Source organism: Acipenser ruthenus, chromosome 27 (genome assembly GCF_902713425.1).
Source record: "Acipenser ruthenus chromosome 27, fAciRut3.2 maternal haplotype, whole genome shotgun sequence".
NCBI lineage: Eukaryota > Metazoa > Chordata > Actinopteri > Acipenseriformes > Acipenseridae > Acipenser > Acipenser ruthenus.
Genome location: NC_081215.1, coordinates 20849830 through 20866195, shown reverse-complemented (window position 1 = coordinate 20866195; position 16366 = coordinate 20849830). Strand labels below are relative to the sequence as shown.

The following is a 16366-nucleotide window of genomic DNA, read 5'->3' as shown; positions in this document are numbered from 1 at the left end:
TTATTTCTTAGCAGACGCCCTTATCCAGGGCGACTTACAATCGTAAGCAAAAACATTTCAAGCGTTACAATACAAGTAATACAATAAGAGCAAGAAATACAATAACTTTTGTTCAAGTAAAGTACAAGTTTGACAAACCACAATTCAATAATACAGCAGGTAATAGTGATAGTTACATCAGGATGTGATTAAATACAAGGTACTACAGGTTAAAAACTTGGCAGATTACAGTATTCTGAAGTACAGGATTAAATGCAGTAAAATATTGCGATAGTTATGTAGTTAAACATGTAGAGCTATTGTAAAGAGGAGCACAGTTAATATGATATAAAACTAAAAAAAAGTATTACAATATTATATTTCCAAAATCAGAATTATTTGTTAAAGCAATATTTTTGTATACAAGGGGATAGTAGCACATATGACTGAATACACCCCTCACATTCTCTCACACACACACACAAGGTGAACTTCTATAGTATGTATTAGCAATAACACCAGTTTACACGATACCCTCCATTTAAGTGTAAGAAGCGCTATGTGTAGTTTGAAACCTATGGGGGGCGCTACAGAAAAGTCTGCACTGTATTTAAACTTGAAAGAGACGTTCTTGCCCCAATTCTTCTCGCATTGCTCAATGAAGAGACTGCTGATGGTGCAAAAGGTAAAAGGTCACAGAGCTGTCACTGATCTGGAACAGGACTGGATTTTTGAGAAAGGGCTCTGTACATTACATTTCTGTCCATACATCTGGCTGTAAAGGACATCTGGTAATATTACGATTCAGATTTTTTTTTTTTTTTACTGAAAATGGCAAGGAATCGAAGTGATAAACGAGAGGTGGACTCTTTTGTGGCAGAGTCATTCACGGGAGAAGGCACAAAAACCAAGGATGGGCAAAGACCTAAAGGTACAATATATTCACAAATACAGTACTAAAGTGATATAGTTTAATGTACTAGTGTCTAGTGCTTAAAAAATATAAAAGGCTTACAATGTTTTAGTTTGGACAAGAAAATAGTCCTGAAGCAGTGCTTTCAGTTCACACATTATTTAAATGTCTCGCATGACTTCTGGTAAAATGATATTCTGTGTACAGTATGTTGACACGGGCTTTTCCATGCTGGTTCATAAATTATATTACTAGAAGGTAATAGGCCTAATGTTAGTTCCTAAATTATTTACTGTCACATGATAATGACTAGTCGACATTCCCATTAGGTACAGTGAAAATGCTACCGGAACTGAACTGTAGTCTGTACTGATCTCTCACGGTTCCGTTTGTCAAACGAGTGGAAACACGCTGTTTTCCGTCCCTGCTGAAAATTTCTGCAATTGCAGGTGACCTGAAAACTAACAGCTTTGACCAGCACAGACAAATCCTGGTCATTACTGGGCTTTTTACTTCTGGGTCATTCCACCCCAACTCAACCAGAAAAGGGACATTTCGTTGCCCGTCTGTCTCAGATTTTCCTAAAAAAAAATTAACCTGGTGGTTTTCTGACATGCTGAGTTCAGAAATGATAGCCATTATTTTTTTTTTAAATGTTCCCTTTGACCTGTGACCTTGCAAAGGTCAGCCTAAAGTGAGAAAGGGACCTTGACCAGAAAAATCACCCTGGGTGCAATTTAGATGCTACCATCATGTGTAGCACTTCATTCTACTTGTATTGAATAGGGCTTTTCAGAAAAAAAATACTAGGAGCACCCTACTCGCATCTGGCAAATTGCCAGACGAGGTGTAACTGACAAGTTTTATTCAAACTTCAAAACTGTCTGTTTCTTCAACTTTGCATTCTCTGAGGATTGATCTAGAGGAAAAAGTAACAGTATGTGCTTCCACTGGCATTAGCTTGGAGCTGAGGGCTTTTGAACTTGCATGGGACTTGGGACGTCTTTGTTACAATGACACATTTCAAACTATCAAAACCTTACTTAGTTGGGTTTTAAAAAACTCATCAGTTACCCCTCATCTGGCAATTTCCCAGAAGTGAGTAGGGTGCTCCTAGTATTTTTTTTCAGAAAAGCACAATTCAATACGAGTAGAACAAGGTGCTACACATGATGGTAGCATCTAAATTGCACCCAGGGTGATTTTTCAGGTCAAGGTACCTTTCACACTTCAGGTTGACCTTTGCAAGGTCTCAGGTCGAAAGGGAAGTTTTTCAAGCATGTCTGAAAACCCTCAGGAAAATCTGAAACGGACGGGCACTGGTTGAGTTGGCATAGAATGACCCTTTTTCTTATTCCTCTTTTTTTTCACCATGTGTCACTTTGGGTTACTTTGTACAGCTTATTTTAATGGTCAGCTCACAAAATATTTCACTATGTGCACAGACTAGCATTGCTTATGCATCCTGATGCTTAAAGGCAATCACACCTAAGAAAGTAAATTCCCTGGTTTTGTTTTTATTGTCTTCCACTAGCTGTGCTGTCTAAACTAGTCAGCATTACAATGATTGATATTCTTAATAATGATGGGGACCTGTACTCTGATACCATGAAGCATCTAGAAAAATAAGTGGACTACTCCTTGGGAGATGCATAATGCTGGCCTCAAAATGGCTCTGACATTTTTGTGTGTAAGTTCAGCTGGCACACAAGTGTGCATCCAATTAACCTGTCCCCCTGCAAGAAATGTGGAGTGTTGCAGAGGGCAGATTAATGCCTACATCATAAGAGAAGACATGTTTATAAGGCCACTGGAGAGCTTTGAACTTCTGAGTTTTAATGTCTGGTTTCACAGACCCAGATTAGCACTAGTCTTGAACTTCCTTATCTAAAGTAACATTAGTGGTCCAGGATTTGCGCTAATCAGGGTCTGTGAAATCAGATGAAAAAGTCCTCAGGATGCGATGACTGAAACAGAAAATGATATATAAATTGAATCTAAACCTTAAGTAAATTGTAATTGACTCCTGGTCTGCCCCCACAGTGGCAAAGCCTCAGAAACCTCCCAGAAACCACTTGATGTTGAGGCTTGAGGGTCATATAAAGCGTATTGTGTTGGGGACCATAAGCAGCTGTAATCTTTGATTGCCTTACTTAAGTTTTATCAGCAGTGTTGTCAATTTAAACACCCTTTCAATGCTGCATTCCTGACAGGGTCTTTCCAAGCTGTATAATACTCCATTACAGGTGGCCTCCAGAAGAAATAGACCTTTTCAATGCCATATTGTTTTCAGCCTCTGGACATGTGAATGATGCATTTCCATATTTGACACCCTTGAGTTTATTGTACCGCGGAGGTAGTTAAAAATAAATAAATAAATAAATACATACAACCACAAGAAAAGATTGCCAGACTATAGAAATGTTTAATTCATTTGAATGGAACAATTTCATTACATTACAAACAGCTGCAGAAATGCTTAACTTACTATGGCATAGCTTCAGTATAGGGCTGTTACAGATATTCAAATGACATGTAAAGCTTATTAGCATGCACGCAATGCATACAAAAACTTGTATCTAATGACCCAGAAATCTGTTTAAAAAGACACGGTATCTAAAACCCATATACAGTGTGCATATATTGTTATATATGATTAAATAAAGTTGGTGATCATTTTGTTACAAATTTAATTTCCTTCATTCCAAGAGGAATAGATTAGAATTGCTTCCATTTTAAATGACACTATATGTACAGGGAATTCTCAGAAGAAGCTTGTTAAGCATCACTCAGACAACTTGCTTAGAAATAATTTCACGTAATTTGACAACCAGTAGACTCTGGCAAAAAAAAACGTTTTAATTGCTCCCAGGGGTCACCAAAACAGCAATGATGAAACACTGCTAGAGTTATTACATAGGTTCAGTCTGCGCACAATGACCAAAAAGTTAAGTTAGTTCATGTGTGTGTAAAGACAGGTTTTACTTCAGAAGCCTGTCAGACCATTTCATATCATCCCTACATCTTTAGAACAATGTGTCAGTAAAATCACCTACACATTTTAAAATCTTGAAGTAAACAAATGTAATTGCAATGTATTTTTTGTTAACTGTCTGTCCTAATGGAACAAACTCCACCTCTCTTCAGGAAATGCCCATTTGGAAGGCGGATCAGCCCGCATGTCTCTTCTGATTTTGTTGTCCGTTTTCTTGTCTGCTGCTTCAGTCATGTATCTGGTGTACCGAAATTTCCCTGAGTTAAACAAGTAAGTTATTGTACAGTTAATGTATATCCAGTTTGACATACTGAAATGTGTATGATGATGCATTCTGCAACACCCTCTTGTTTAAAAGTCTAGTGGCAACTTGACTACTACTATACAATTGCTAGTAGTATTAGACTTGCCAGCTCTGGTGTCAAGACTCAAATGAATGTCAACCATTTAGAACACTTTCTGACTGCCCACTCCAAATAGTGTAGTCTAATTGCAAACTGAACAGATAGGAGCTATGTTGATGGTGGTTAGCTGCTGTTAACTGGCCAGGCTTGCTGTATTTGCTCAGTGCTTTGTCTGATTGTGCGGATGCTGTTCACAGTGGTGAGTTCCCTTTGCTTTTTCCGCAGTGATGAGAAAGAGAAGATGAAGATCCCTAAAGATATGGAGGATGCCAAGGCCCTGGGGACCGTGCTCTCCAAATACAAAGACACCTACTACACACAAGTACTGGTGGCCTACTTCACTACCTACATATTGTATCCTTTTGTGGAAATGAATTATATAATATATAATTTTTTTCTATTGTTCCTCTTTTTAAAGTTGGTCATTTTCAGTTTTTTTTCAAACCCACATTCTGTTGAATTTTTATAAATTGGAACTAGTTTATAGTTTGCATACATACGTTTAGACAGGTTTAAACCTGATTTAAGTGTTTTAAATATTCCCTGTTTGTTAAAAGGGTTACTCAAAAACACTACTCTTACCCAGTGCAATTGAAAGGCTGGTGGAGGGTTTTCAATTCAGTTCTGTAATGGAAGATGTAAATCGGTACTGTGCCTCTGTGTTCAGAGAAACACAAGTGGTTGATCTGTGGTCTACTGGAACTGGACGCCCGGCTCTCCTCCACCTGTCTGGGAGTGTGTGGGAATGTGGAACAGCCCACGCCAACCCATTAATATGGACACAAGTGTACACATAGCCGCTATTCACACTGAAGAGCTTGTCGCTGCTGCAGTTGTCTAGTTTTGATGATGCGCTGCCTAGAGAGCAGGGAATAAAAACCTTGCTGTTATGACTGATGTTGAAAAGGACCTCCGTTACGTACTTTCAAAATATGTTGAAAACAAGTTGTGTTTTCAGTGTGGCTGTTGTATCGATAGTAATATAATTATTATTATTATTATTACATTTCTTAGAAGACGCCCTTATCCAGGGCGACTTACAATTGTTACAAGATATCACATTATTTTTACATACAATTACCCATTTATACAGCTGGGTTTTTACTGGAGCAATCTAGGTAAAGTACCTTGCTCAAGGGTACAGCAGCAGCAGTGTCCCCCACCTGGGATTGAACCCGCGACCCTCCGGTCAGGAGGCGAGAGCCCTAACCACTACTCCACGCTGCTGCCCATGGGATTAATACATGGGATTAGATTGCAGTATGAAAGTAAAGTCAGTGCTAACCTTGCGCATGGTAAATTCAGTGAGGACAGCAGTCTTATTTTACTTTCATAGACAGAGAAATGGTATTCCTAATTTTATATTTCCAGAATCCATGGGAAGGCATTTTAATGAGTGAGCCCAGTTACAGAGGTGACTGAAAATGTACCTACCTGCTGCGATTGCTAATCTTCGCTCTGCTTTTACTAGTAGCTTTCACAAATTTTATTAGGGCTTAACAAAAGTGGAAATGAGTTATAAAATCAGCAACCATTCAGAATCCTTGGTATAGATACTGGCACAGCAAACCTGTTTGCGTTTGACTAGTGTGTGCCATTCCCTTGTCTCTCTCGGCCTATATGGTGGAAATTTCCGAGCATAAAAAAATCTTAGTTTGTCAGGTTTTTTTATGGGAAATGGGGGAGGCCATGAAAGTCTGTTTAATATCAATCTGTAGTTTATTGTAACTGATAAGGGTATAAGCAAAAGACAGCAAAGAGGTTGATTTCAAATTTGTTTTCAACTTTGTTGCAGGACATGCTGAACAATGTTTTGGGGGTGGGGTGTGGTGTTGCTTAATGGCCTCAAGACAATGATGAATGGGGGGGGGGGGGGGGGGAGGGAGGAGAAGTGATTTTAAAAAATAGCCCGAGGACTGTATGGGGGAGGGGAGGGGCTGAAGTCTTTGTTCTTTAGTGATTTCCAGCGTATATTATTAAGATATAAGCTACATACTGGAACAGCTCTTTTAAAAAGAAAAAAAAGCTGGAAAGTTTTTAGCATATTGGACTGAATTCTATGATTCCAGAGGTGTTTATAAGAGTGGTCCTTGACAATGTTCCTAGTTTTGGCAAACAACCATAGCAATTTGCTACCTCTCGTTTGTGAATGCTTTGCTGCTGAAGTTGTATTACATAACCCTGAGTGCACACCACACTATGTATCTCAGGATCATCAGATCTAAGATCATCTGTAGCCATAGCAACCTTGAAAATAAAGGGTCGTTTTTTTTTTCCTTCACATCAGTTGTTTATTCGCACAACAGAAATAAAGGGCCATTCTGTGCTGCTGCTGTGGGTAAACCACACGGTGTGTGTGAAATACTGATCATTGAAAAGAAATGTAAAAATCAAGTCTAAATTAGAAAAAGCTAGTGCTGTATTCCCACCATTACGTGCTTTACCACCTTGATGTTTTAGCAGTGTATTTGTGTATAGGCTGTTTGCGTGTGTGTGTGTGTGTGTTGGTTTATTGTACCTGTGAAATATTTAACAGATTTTAGGGGATTGAAACTGTCCATACTGAAGAATGTATTACTGCAATAACAAAGTAAAAATAATTATTTTAAGTACCTAAAGACAATGGATCTAAAAAACAAGCGGACACCCTGTGTTGGTATTCAAAGGTGGCGCTTTGTGTTTTTTTTTTTTTTTTTTTTAAGTCCAGATAAGCCTGCCTTTTTGGGGGAAGAAACTGGGCTGGCTCTCATTGAGTTTGCTGTGGAATTCAGTGGGCCTGCCTGACTGACTGACCCATACATCTGAACCCACAAACTTGTTCTTAGAGACTGTTAAACAAACCATCACTGAAGCTAGTCAAGGTGATTCTCTTGGCAGACAGCTAAGGTGGGGGATGAAGGGAGGAGGTTTGAAAAGGACACCTCAAAAACAGGAATTAGGATTCTCCAGTGAGTTTTGCTCCATTTTTAAATAGACAAACAGGATGCAAACCCCATGGTATTTTCAGGGATTTGTTTTTTGTGCACTTCACTCTAGAGAATATTTTAAAGCTTTGGAGGAGCTGTAAAAAACAAACTTAAAACTTAAAACCTTAAGACGTTGCTCTTTCTGGAGATTTGCTGAAGGCCTGTGAATGGTTTACACTTGTTTTAAAGGGTTTTCTTGTGATTACAGTTGAGTTTTGGTGCCTGCTTTCTGTGCTGAACTGTATTCAGGTGTGTGTACAGTTGCAGCTGACACAATGCAATCTTTTCAATCAGTAAGCTATTTCCAAGTAAGAGATTGGGTTGTCTCACAGTGTTTATGCAGTCCACACTGACTGTTTGTTTTGTGAAACTCGGCAAACATCTCTGAAAGACTTTTAGTCTTTTCTCTCGATATTGCTTCATTCGGTATACAGGATATTTAGGTTTGAGTATTTTATACCAGTTAAAACTTGTGACATTGTTTAGCATCTGAAAGCTTCTCTAACATAGTTAATTAAGGTGCTTCTGGTAAAATACAACTAGCAACATTAATTGTTTCCAATGTTTTTCAGGCTGTAAAAATTAGTCCACTTAGCAAATAGCTGAGAAAGGCTTACCGAGTAGCCTTTTTGTATATAAAAAGGATCTGGATTGTTTAAATTGCCTGTCTGAAATTTTTATTGGTGATTAAACATTAAACCAGATTTTCCGGTTTGATTTTCTCCTGTGAAGTTAAAAACCTCTTCTGGGCTTTCCTGAAAAGCTTGTGAGCACCACCTGGTGGTCACATTATTGCACTTTGTCAGGGCTTATCTGAACAGAAGGAAGCACAAAGCTGGGCAGAGGAAGCTTCATTGTGTTGCCGTAATACAAACCTCATAATAAAGTTACTTTTTTTTTTCATTCTGTAAACTACACGTCAGGTGTGACTCATGTAACTACAAATACATTCAGTTTTATAGTGACTGGGCTAAGTTTTTTATGTTTCCTAATGTGTGTAAACGCTACAGACCTGTATAGAGTTTTTGAAAGATAACTCAATTTAAAACTGCAAATTGCTAGTCTTGTGTATGCTGAACATGTATTTGTCTATTTCTGTTTAATTTCAGTTGTTACTTAGTGTTAAAGTGAACCCTTGTCTAAAACAGTCTGCCCTCCTGGACAGATCCCGCATACTCAGATAATTTGCTTGTGGTTTGAATGGAAAAGGCTTTGCCAAGCGGGTAATTGTATTTACCATCCGTGCTTGTGTTTAAATAATGCCCATTCGTCTTCTCTGCCAACAATGACCTACCTGTTCAGCTTCCGAGTCGACTCTGGTAACACTGAGGGACTTGAAGTGTGAAAGGAGTGAAGTTTGAAACAAAGCTGTTCATTTGTTACCGTTGTGTCAGACGGCCATTGTGTTTTGTAGAATGGTTTCTTGTCTGTTCAATGGTGAAAAGAGCCATCTTGTTTGTATGGCTTCTATTGTATGTTGACCAGGAGGTGATAATGCCTATTGAGATTTTTTTAAAGGATGCAACCGAAACTTTCTATTTAAATGGGATGACCCCAAGCTTTACACTTCTTGTTGGACAGAAGTGTCTTTCAATGCGGGTGGGACGGGGGGGGGGAGGGGTTCGATGGAAGTTTAAACATGTTTGTTTGACTTGGTAAAGAGTTCAGTGAGTTGTGGTTTTGGGATTCCATATGGTTGGTGTTTATTATGCTTTCTAGTTAAGCTTGTTCTTTTGTGATTGTGTGTGTGTGTGTGTGTGTGTGTGTGTGGATGTGGATGAGGGTTATAATGCTGCCCATTCCTGCCAAAAGTATTGCAAAATGTTTTACAATTTACAAACAAAAGGAAAAGCGGCCTCTGTTCTCTTGGAAAGGAATAAAACACTTTGTGTTATACAAGAAGGAGAACATCTTTATCAATGCCTTACATGGAACTAAGTTGGTTCTTGCTATTTTTTTCATATTTATTTATAATGTTGTTACACAACATGGATGCAGACAGACCAGGTCTGGTACTAAAATGGTCCCTGCTAGGAATGATGATCAGTTTCCTGGTCTGTTGATGTGAAAAAAGAATTGAGTTGAAAGGTCCAATCACAAACTGCATACAAAATGGTGAACTGTGACCTATGCTGAAAACTAATGAAATTGTGCATCAGATGGCATCTCCCATCAATACCTGCCTATCAAATGACGTACAAGTCACTGGAGTTTTAAGATCGCAAGGCAGTACGTCTGTGCTGCAGTGTGCGTGATCGCTTCTATAGTCCTTATCTTTGCTGCTGCAGTCTGCAGACGTTTGCCATCCCTGGATCCATCTTCCTGAGCATCCTGTCTGGGTATCTCTACCCATTCCCACTGGCGCTGTTTCTAGTCTGTCTGGTGAGTGGAATGAAGGCACTGCTGTTAATGCTTATTGGTGTCAAAAAGGGTTTCATGTCAAAGCACTCTTGCAGAATCTTCCCAGTGTATTAATATTTCTTCTCCCATTATATCATCATATCTTTCAAAGTGATTTAGGCATTTAACACAACACAAACCCAAAACTGTATCGTGTAACCTTTGAATGTCTATAAAGTCAGTAACAGAAATATAATGATCCAGATGTATAAGGTTAATGTTGAACAAATTATAAAATATGTGGGTCTATTTTAAGGACTTGATTTTAAATAAATAAATAAATAAATAAATAAATAAATAAATAAATAAAGTCAACAGTGTGTAAAATACAATGTTGTTTTTTTATTCATAAATTTCCCACCTAGATATTGTATTTCTGGACATTCAATGGAGAATACATATCCGCAGTAGATGAATGAAGATGAGGATCTAAGACTTGCTTTTACATTTTTATTATACAGTTTATACATTTGCAGTATTCTATCGAGGGCGTCACAAAATGCTACATTAATGGAAAGCAAATAAAAAATGCAGTGTCTCTAGGTTCACACACACTTGTTACTATCCCAATTCCCGTCAATCCCATGCTTGTTATTCTGTAGGGTCAGCATGCGGGAGTCGGGGTGGGGCCCTGTCTTTGATCACTGCTCCCTCGTTGGAGAGAGGCTCCAGCAGAGCATCCCGAATGAGGAGCAGTGTGGAGACGTTGCTAATGGAATAAAGCCCCAGGGGTGATGCAGGCCCTTGTCCGTGTGTGTCACCCTGCTCCGTATTCCTTTTCCTTACTCTTGTTGTTGCTCTTGTGTTTGCAGTGCTCAGGCCTCGGAGCCTCCTTCTGCTACATGTTGTCATATCTAGTTGGAAGGCCCGTGGTCTACAAATATTTAACAGAAAAGGCAGTGAAATGGTCCCAGCAGGTAACCCACACAATCCTGTTTTGTTTTGGGTTTTTTTTTCCACTTAATATATATATATATATTTTTTTTTTATTTTGATGCTAAAGATGTACATAAGAAACTTAGGGACAGGTAGATGTGCCTTATGCATGAGAGGATATATAACCCATAATAATATATTTTACTCTTGTGTGCATTCAGTATATGTATTACCTTCCTTTTAAATATACATAATACGATACATAGCAATTTAATACACTGTCTATCTCTCTGTATATTCATGCATATGCAAAACACATAACGTTTTTCCACATGGGCAATTTGCAACAATTTATTGAGCGATTTACTGTGACTAGAGATAAGGACAGGAATCCAGGAAATCCTGCTTTCAAATCGTGTTGACCACACTGTCACAGAATTACATGAGTCGGCTGAAACAGGTTTAACAAGGGCACACCTGGAGATATGAATCCAATGGCTTCATTGTTTTACATTGAGAAATGTCTTTGAAACCAAAACACTAATTGATACAGTGTAACTGTCTATTACCAAGATAACCTTAATCTGTATAGACATTAGTGTGTTCAGCCGCCTGGGACGAATTACAAACCTTTTCATTTTTGAATTGCAGGTTGATAAGCACAGAGGTCACCTTATTAATTACATCGTCTTCCTGAGAATAACCCCTTTCCTGCCCAACTGGTTTATTAACATAACCGCCCCAGTGATCAACGTACCCCTGGGGGTTTTCTTCATAGGGACCTTCTTTGGTAAGAGTTTGCATGTTAACTGCATGGTCAGTCTGGGTGAATCTCCCCACTGCTCACTCTCACTAACCAGCTGCACTTCATTTAAGCCACAGCACCACCTTGTGGCCAAGTTATGCATGAGGAAGTTGCCCAGATAGATCAGCCTTGTGATTTAGTGGTCAATGCTGCCACCTAGTGACAAACCATTTATTAGAAACCAGGCCAGTTTTGTCATGAGAAAGTTAAATGAAACTCAACTAGACAAATGTTTTGGATTGTGCCTTCATCACATCGATTCTTATCCTTTTACTTTTTGAAGTTATGGATGAATAGCCTACATTTATCTTTGTAAATCAATTAAATCAATGGTCCCTAGTAAATACGGGAGTTTCCCTAGGCATTGGAGACCTTGTACTGTACTATGACAAGTGTTAAAACACATAAACAGTATAATAATATAGTTTAACCAGAACAAACAAAACAAAAACACTTTGGCATGTACTAATTCGCCATGAAAATGAAGGTGATTTAAAGATTTTTTTTTAAATGCAACCATTTCTGGTCCACATGACTGTTCTGGTTCTGACTTTAAATAAGGCCTATAGACTACATGTTCTGTTTTGGTGGACTGTTGGAGATGCCCAGTGACTGATGGGAGTTAGGGATCATTGATGTATAGACTGCTGGCTAACGCAAGTCTCTCTCTCGCTCTCTCTCTCAGGGGTAGCTCCTCCATCGTTTGTGGCTATTAATGCCGGCACGACACTGTACAAGCTGACCACTGCTGGGGAGGCTGTGTCCTGGAACTCTCTCTTTGTCCTGGGGATACTGGCTGTCCTGTCCATTCTACCGGTCTGCTTCCAGAAGAAACTACAACAGAAGCTGGAGTAGACCCCCTCACCCTGTCCTCCACCTCTCTGCAGCTCAGCACCGGGACAGGCCTCCACATCATCGTCATCCTCTGGGCTTCTTTGTATATGTTTAACATGCCATTTTGGAATTTTATTAGGAAAAAACAAAGACAAAATGAAACCTACTTTTTAAATTGTTCTTTAGTGTTGCTGCCTATTTATCGCCCCCCCCCCCCCCCACCAGTATTGTATTTGCTGATTTATTGTTTTGTATTTTATATATCTTTATTGCATTTATTAATTTGTAAACTTTTTCATTTTGGTCCTATAAAACATTGTTAAAAAATGTTTTTTTTAACTGTCAAATAACTTGCAAAGCAATAATTTAAGGAGTATGTGTTTTAAAAGAAAGCTCTTGAGGTGAGAGATCAGATTGTGTGTGTTCACTGGAGCCAGGTTACACTGTTCCTTGATTAGCTGTCTGTTTGGAATTAGACATGAATCTCAGAACTTTTTACAAAATCAATAAAAAGGTGACATAACTCTTTATATTAACCAGGCCCAATTACCAATAATTGCCATTGTTATAAAATGGTACAAAGTAATCCGGTACTATTTAATTGTATTATGCTAACCCTAGTCTTAATCTGTTAATTAACAGCTATTGCTGTGTAAGGGATAATTACCTCATTTAATGCTATGTAATTACTGGTAATTGTTGCCCATTTAATATAGTGGGACCAAGGAATTTAATATAACTGGAATAAAACATTTTGAAAAAATAATATATACAACGGGTACCATTGCATCATAACATATTATTAATATTTACTTTTTAAAAAAGTGATATTTAACCCTAAAACTATCTTTGCTGGGGACCTGTTTCCATCTAGCCCAGATTAAATGGTAAGACTTTGAGAAACGTGATTATTGAAACTTTTTTTGAAACTGCCTACTAAGAATTTGTCTTGTTGCACTTAGAAAAGGAATTTAGAAGCCTAAATAAAAAAATGCAGTGTCCAGGAATGGCTGAACTAGGAGAAACTAGATTCCAACTGGTTACAGTTTTCTGCAAAGTAATACCTCTAAATATAACAACTATTCTTCGACAAGTATTTAAATTCTGTCCCATTTCGTCTTGGAGGGTAGAGTGTGTGTGGAATTGTTCTAAAGATTTTCATTGACCATAAAAAATAAAAAACAAATATCCATAATATAAGCCAGCTGGCCCAAAACAACCTTTTATTCTTGTAAGTAAACTAAAAGCCAGCAGCTTAGTGTCTGCAAAACCACTGTATCGTCCAATCAGATCCCAGTGACACGTTCGGAGGGTTCATGCAAAAGTGAGAGTGAGAGGAGATAGGTTCAATAAAACCACGCTATCTATGAACACCACTGTTAACAGCACTGCTGTGCTAAAACTTTTGTGGACTTTAATTTAGTGAACTCGTGAACAGGTAAGTTCACTATATTAAAGTGTTCTGTATTTTGATTAAACCCACCTGTTAGCTGAAATCAAATGGCTTAGAGCTGCATTAAAGTTATGTCAGATTGTTTTCATGTTTCTATATGTACATTTAACTTATGTCTTTCTAAATACAAATGGTTTCTTTTTTGGTGTTTTGCTGACTGTTTCGTGTCTGTAACAAAAAGAAACACACTTTATATGCTTATGTTACTTGGTAGGAAATGTTATCTCTAACTGAATTTCCTTACCTAAGGTAACATGAGGTGGTGCTAATTGGGATCTGTTAGTTGTAGTTTTAAATGAAGTGTTCATAGTTTTATGATAACTTAAATGCCATTTATTTGAACTGCCAAGATGAGCCCTTTGTACCATAGTTTATACAGCAATTGAGAGTTGGTCGTCATGAACATTGTTTATTTGCTCATTGAGTTAGTTTTTTTTTTCTACAAAAGGATAATATCTTAATTGTAAAATATATTCAAAATTCATCAGGTGATAATAAAAAGTCGCGATAGAAAAAAAAAACTATTTGACCTTAGAGTCGTGTGCAAATGTATTAGAACACCTCCAGATTTGTCATTTATATCCTTTATATACCTACCTATGTGGCCTATTAACATCATCTAAATTAGACTAGTGTACCTATTTTGACAACTTTCCAAGATTTTCAAAAATCTAACAATTACTGTTTTGGCCTGCGCACATTTTAAAAGACCATTAGACCTAAAGCAAGCGCTGTAAAGGCAGAGTTATCTTCAGCACAGTATTCCTTTTTTTGTCTCTGGTTTCAGCTAGGCCCATCTAGCCAGGTCATGACCTACAAACTGTTGGTGATTGATTTTCACGAAGAGCTCAGTCTTGTAAAAATAAAACAGGGTTTTGCAGTCTGGTGTTATAAAACGTGATGTATCCCATGCGGATTGTACTGGGGGAACCACACAGATATATTCACTTTTCATGCTGTATCATTTTTTAAAATGTAAAGTAAAGTGCAAGGTGATTCTGTGCAGACATTTGTACCATATGTGAACAGTCTATATAACATGCATCCACTCAGTAAGGTCAGTGTTAACGTGCACTTGAAATGTACAATATATCAATGTCATTTGTAGATCTTTTTTCCAACTTCACAAAAAAATGTGTTATGATCAGATATTTATTATGAGCTAATAAAAACAAACATCACTTTTTATGTTTTTATTGATTCGTGCAACATCTGTGTTTCAAAAGCCTGTTTGTCTTGGAATCTTCAAACTTGTATGGAACGATGATGTATTGGTAATAATCACAGGTGTGATCATTTCTATGGGATCTGGTTTAGAGCAATACATTAATTATGTAATTCCACTGATGAGAAAATTGATTTTTATTTCATGCTTTTATCTGATTTCTATATATTTTTAACAAGGCACGGAAACAGTTATCCAATTCAGAGGTTTCATTTCTTTTGATTTAAATAATGTTAAACATGCGTATCGGCAAACCACGTGTTTATCTATAATAATGAAAATGCAATCTTTTCAAATGATGATTTGAATAGTTGACTGATACTTGGCTTATGTTAGGATTATGGAATACACATAATGAAAGGATATACAATTTGAATCAATACATAATTATTACATCTGTCCTCATAAATAGCTAATATATATATATATATATATATATATATATATATATATATATATAATAAGAGTATGTGCAGAATGAAAACATAACCTAAACCTACTTCTGCTACATTTTGTCATCTGACAGAACTAGTTGTGAAAATCGAAAATGCAAATTAATACTTGCCCTGTTTCTAAATACTTAAAGGGACATGGTTGACACAACAGGTAATAGCTGATAGATTATTATTATTATTTAATTCTTAGCAGACGCCCTTATCCAGAGCGACTTACAATTGTTACAAGATATCACATTATACATTATTTCACATTATACAGATATCACATTATTATTATTTATTTATTTTTACATACAATTACCCATTTATAAAGTTGGGATTTTTACTGGAGCAATCTAGGTAAAGTACCTTGCTCAAGGGTACAGCAGCAGTGTCTCCCACCAGGGATTGAACCCCTGACCCTCCGGTCAAGAGTCCAGAGCCCTAACCACTACTCCACACTGCTCTTAACAATTACCACGGGTCTGTCGTGACCCACTTTAAATTATAAATGGCATGCTGTATTGCAGGCACCAGTAGTGATGTCTTCCTATCAGAAATATCAGCATGTGTATTTTTAACTGCCTCTTGTACAACGTTGATGAACTTCAGAAATACAGCTTGTTTCATGTTAATATAAACCATTGACTTGGAGAGAGGGTTAGCCAATGTATCCATGAAATGAGACTTGGGTGGTTTTAGCAGAGGGTGTCAGTCTAGCCATGAAAGCTGACAGAAATGACCAAGGTGATCTAATTCACCTTTAATGATCCCAACAGGCATGATATACTGCTCTGCAGAGTCTGTGATATATCAACCAGGCTGAATACCACACAGACTGCTGAAGTACTCAACTCGAGCAGGCACTTCTCAGCGCTGTCTCGAAGACATCAGGCTTCTTTTAATCACAATTCAGCCCCATTTCACCCTTTATCAAACAGCCATCCTTAAAGGTTTGCAGGATAATTCAAATCTATATTGATGTGATTTATAGATACAATATTAGTTTTTCAGGAAGAAATCAAGATACCATTTTATTCAGACACAACATTATTTGTCTGATTAGTTATATAATATGA

At 37.6% G+C, this 16366-nt stretch overlaps 1 protein-coding gene across 1 annotated transcript; it reads left to right on the top strand.

The window, feature by feature from the left end:
* Window positions 1-634: 634 nt before the first annotated feature.
* Window positions 635-14811, top strand: LOC117432443 (transmembrane protein 41B-like). Its single transcript, XM_034054376.2, has 7 exons — window positions 635-910; window positions 4040-4157; window positions 4517-4645; window positions 9546-9639; window positions 10470-10574; window positions 11185-11323; window positions 12024-14811. Exons 1-7 carry the CDS (start codon window positions 811-813, stop codon window positions 12191-12193), a joined length of 855 nt encoding a protein of 284 aa, XP_033910267.1. The 5' UTR covers window positions 635-810; the 3' UTR covers window positions 12194-14811.
* The last annotated feature ends 1555 nt before the right edge of the window (window positions 14812-16366 follow it).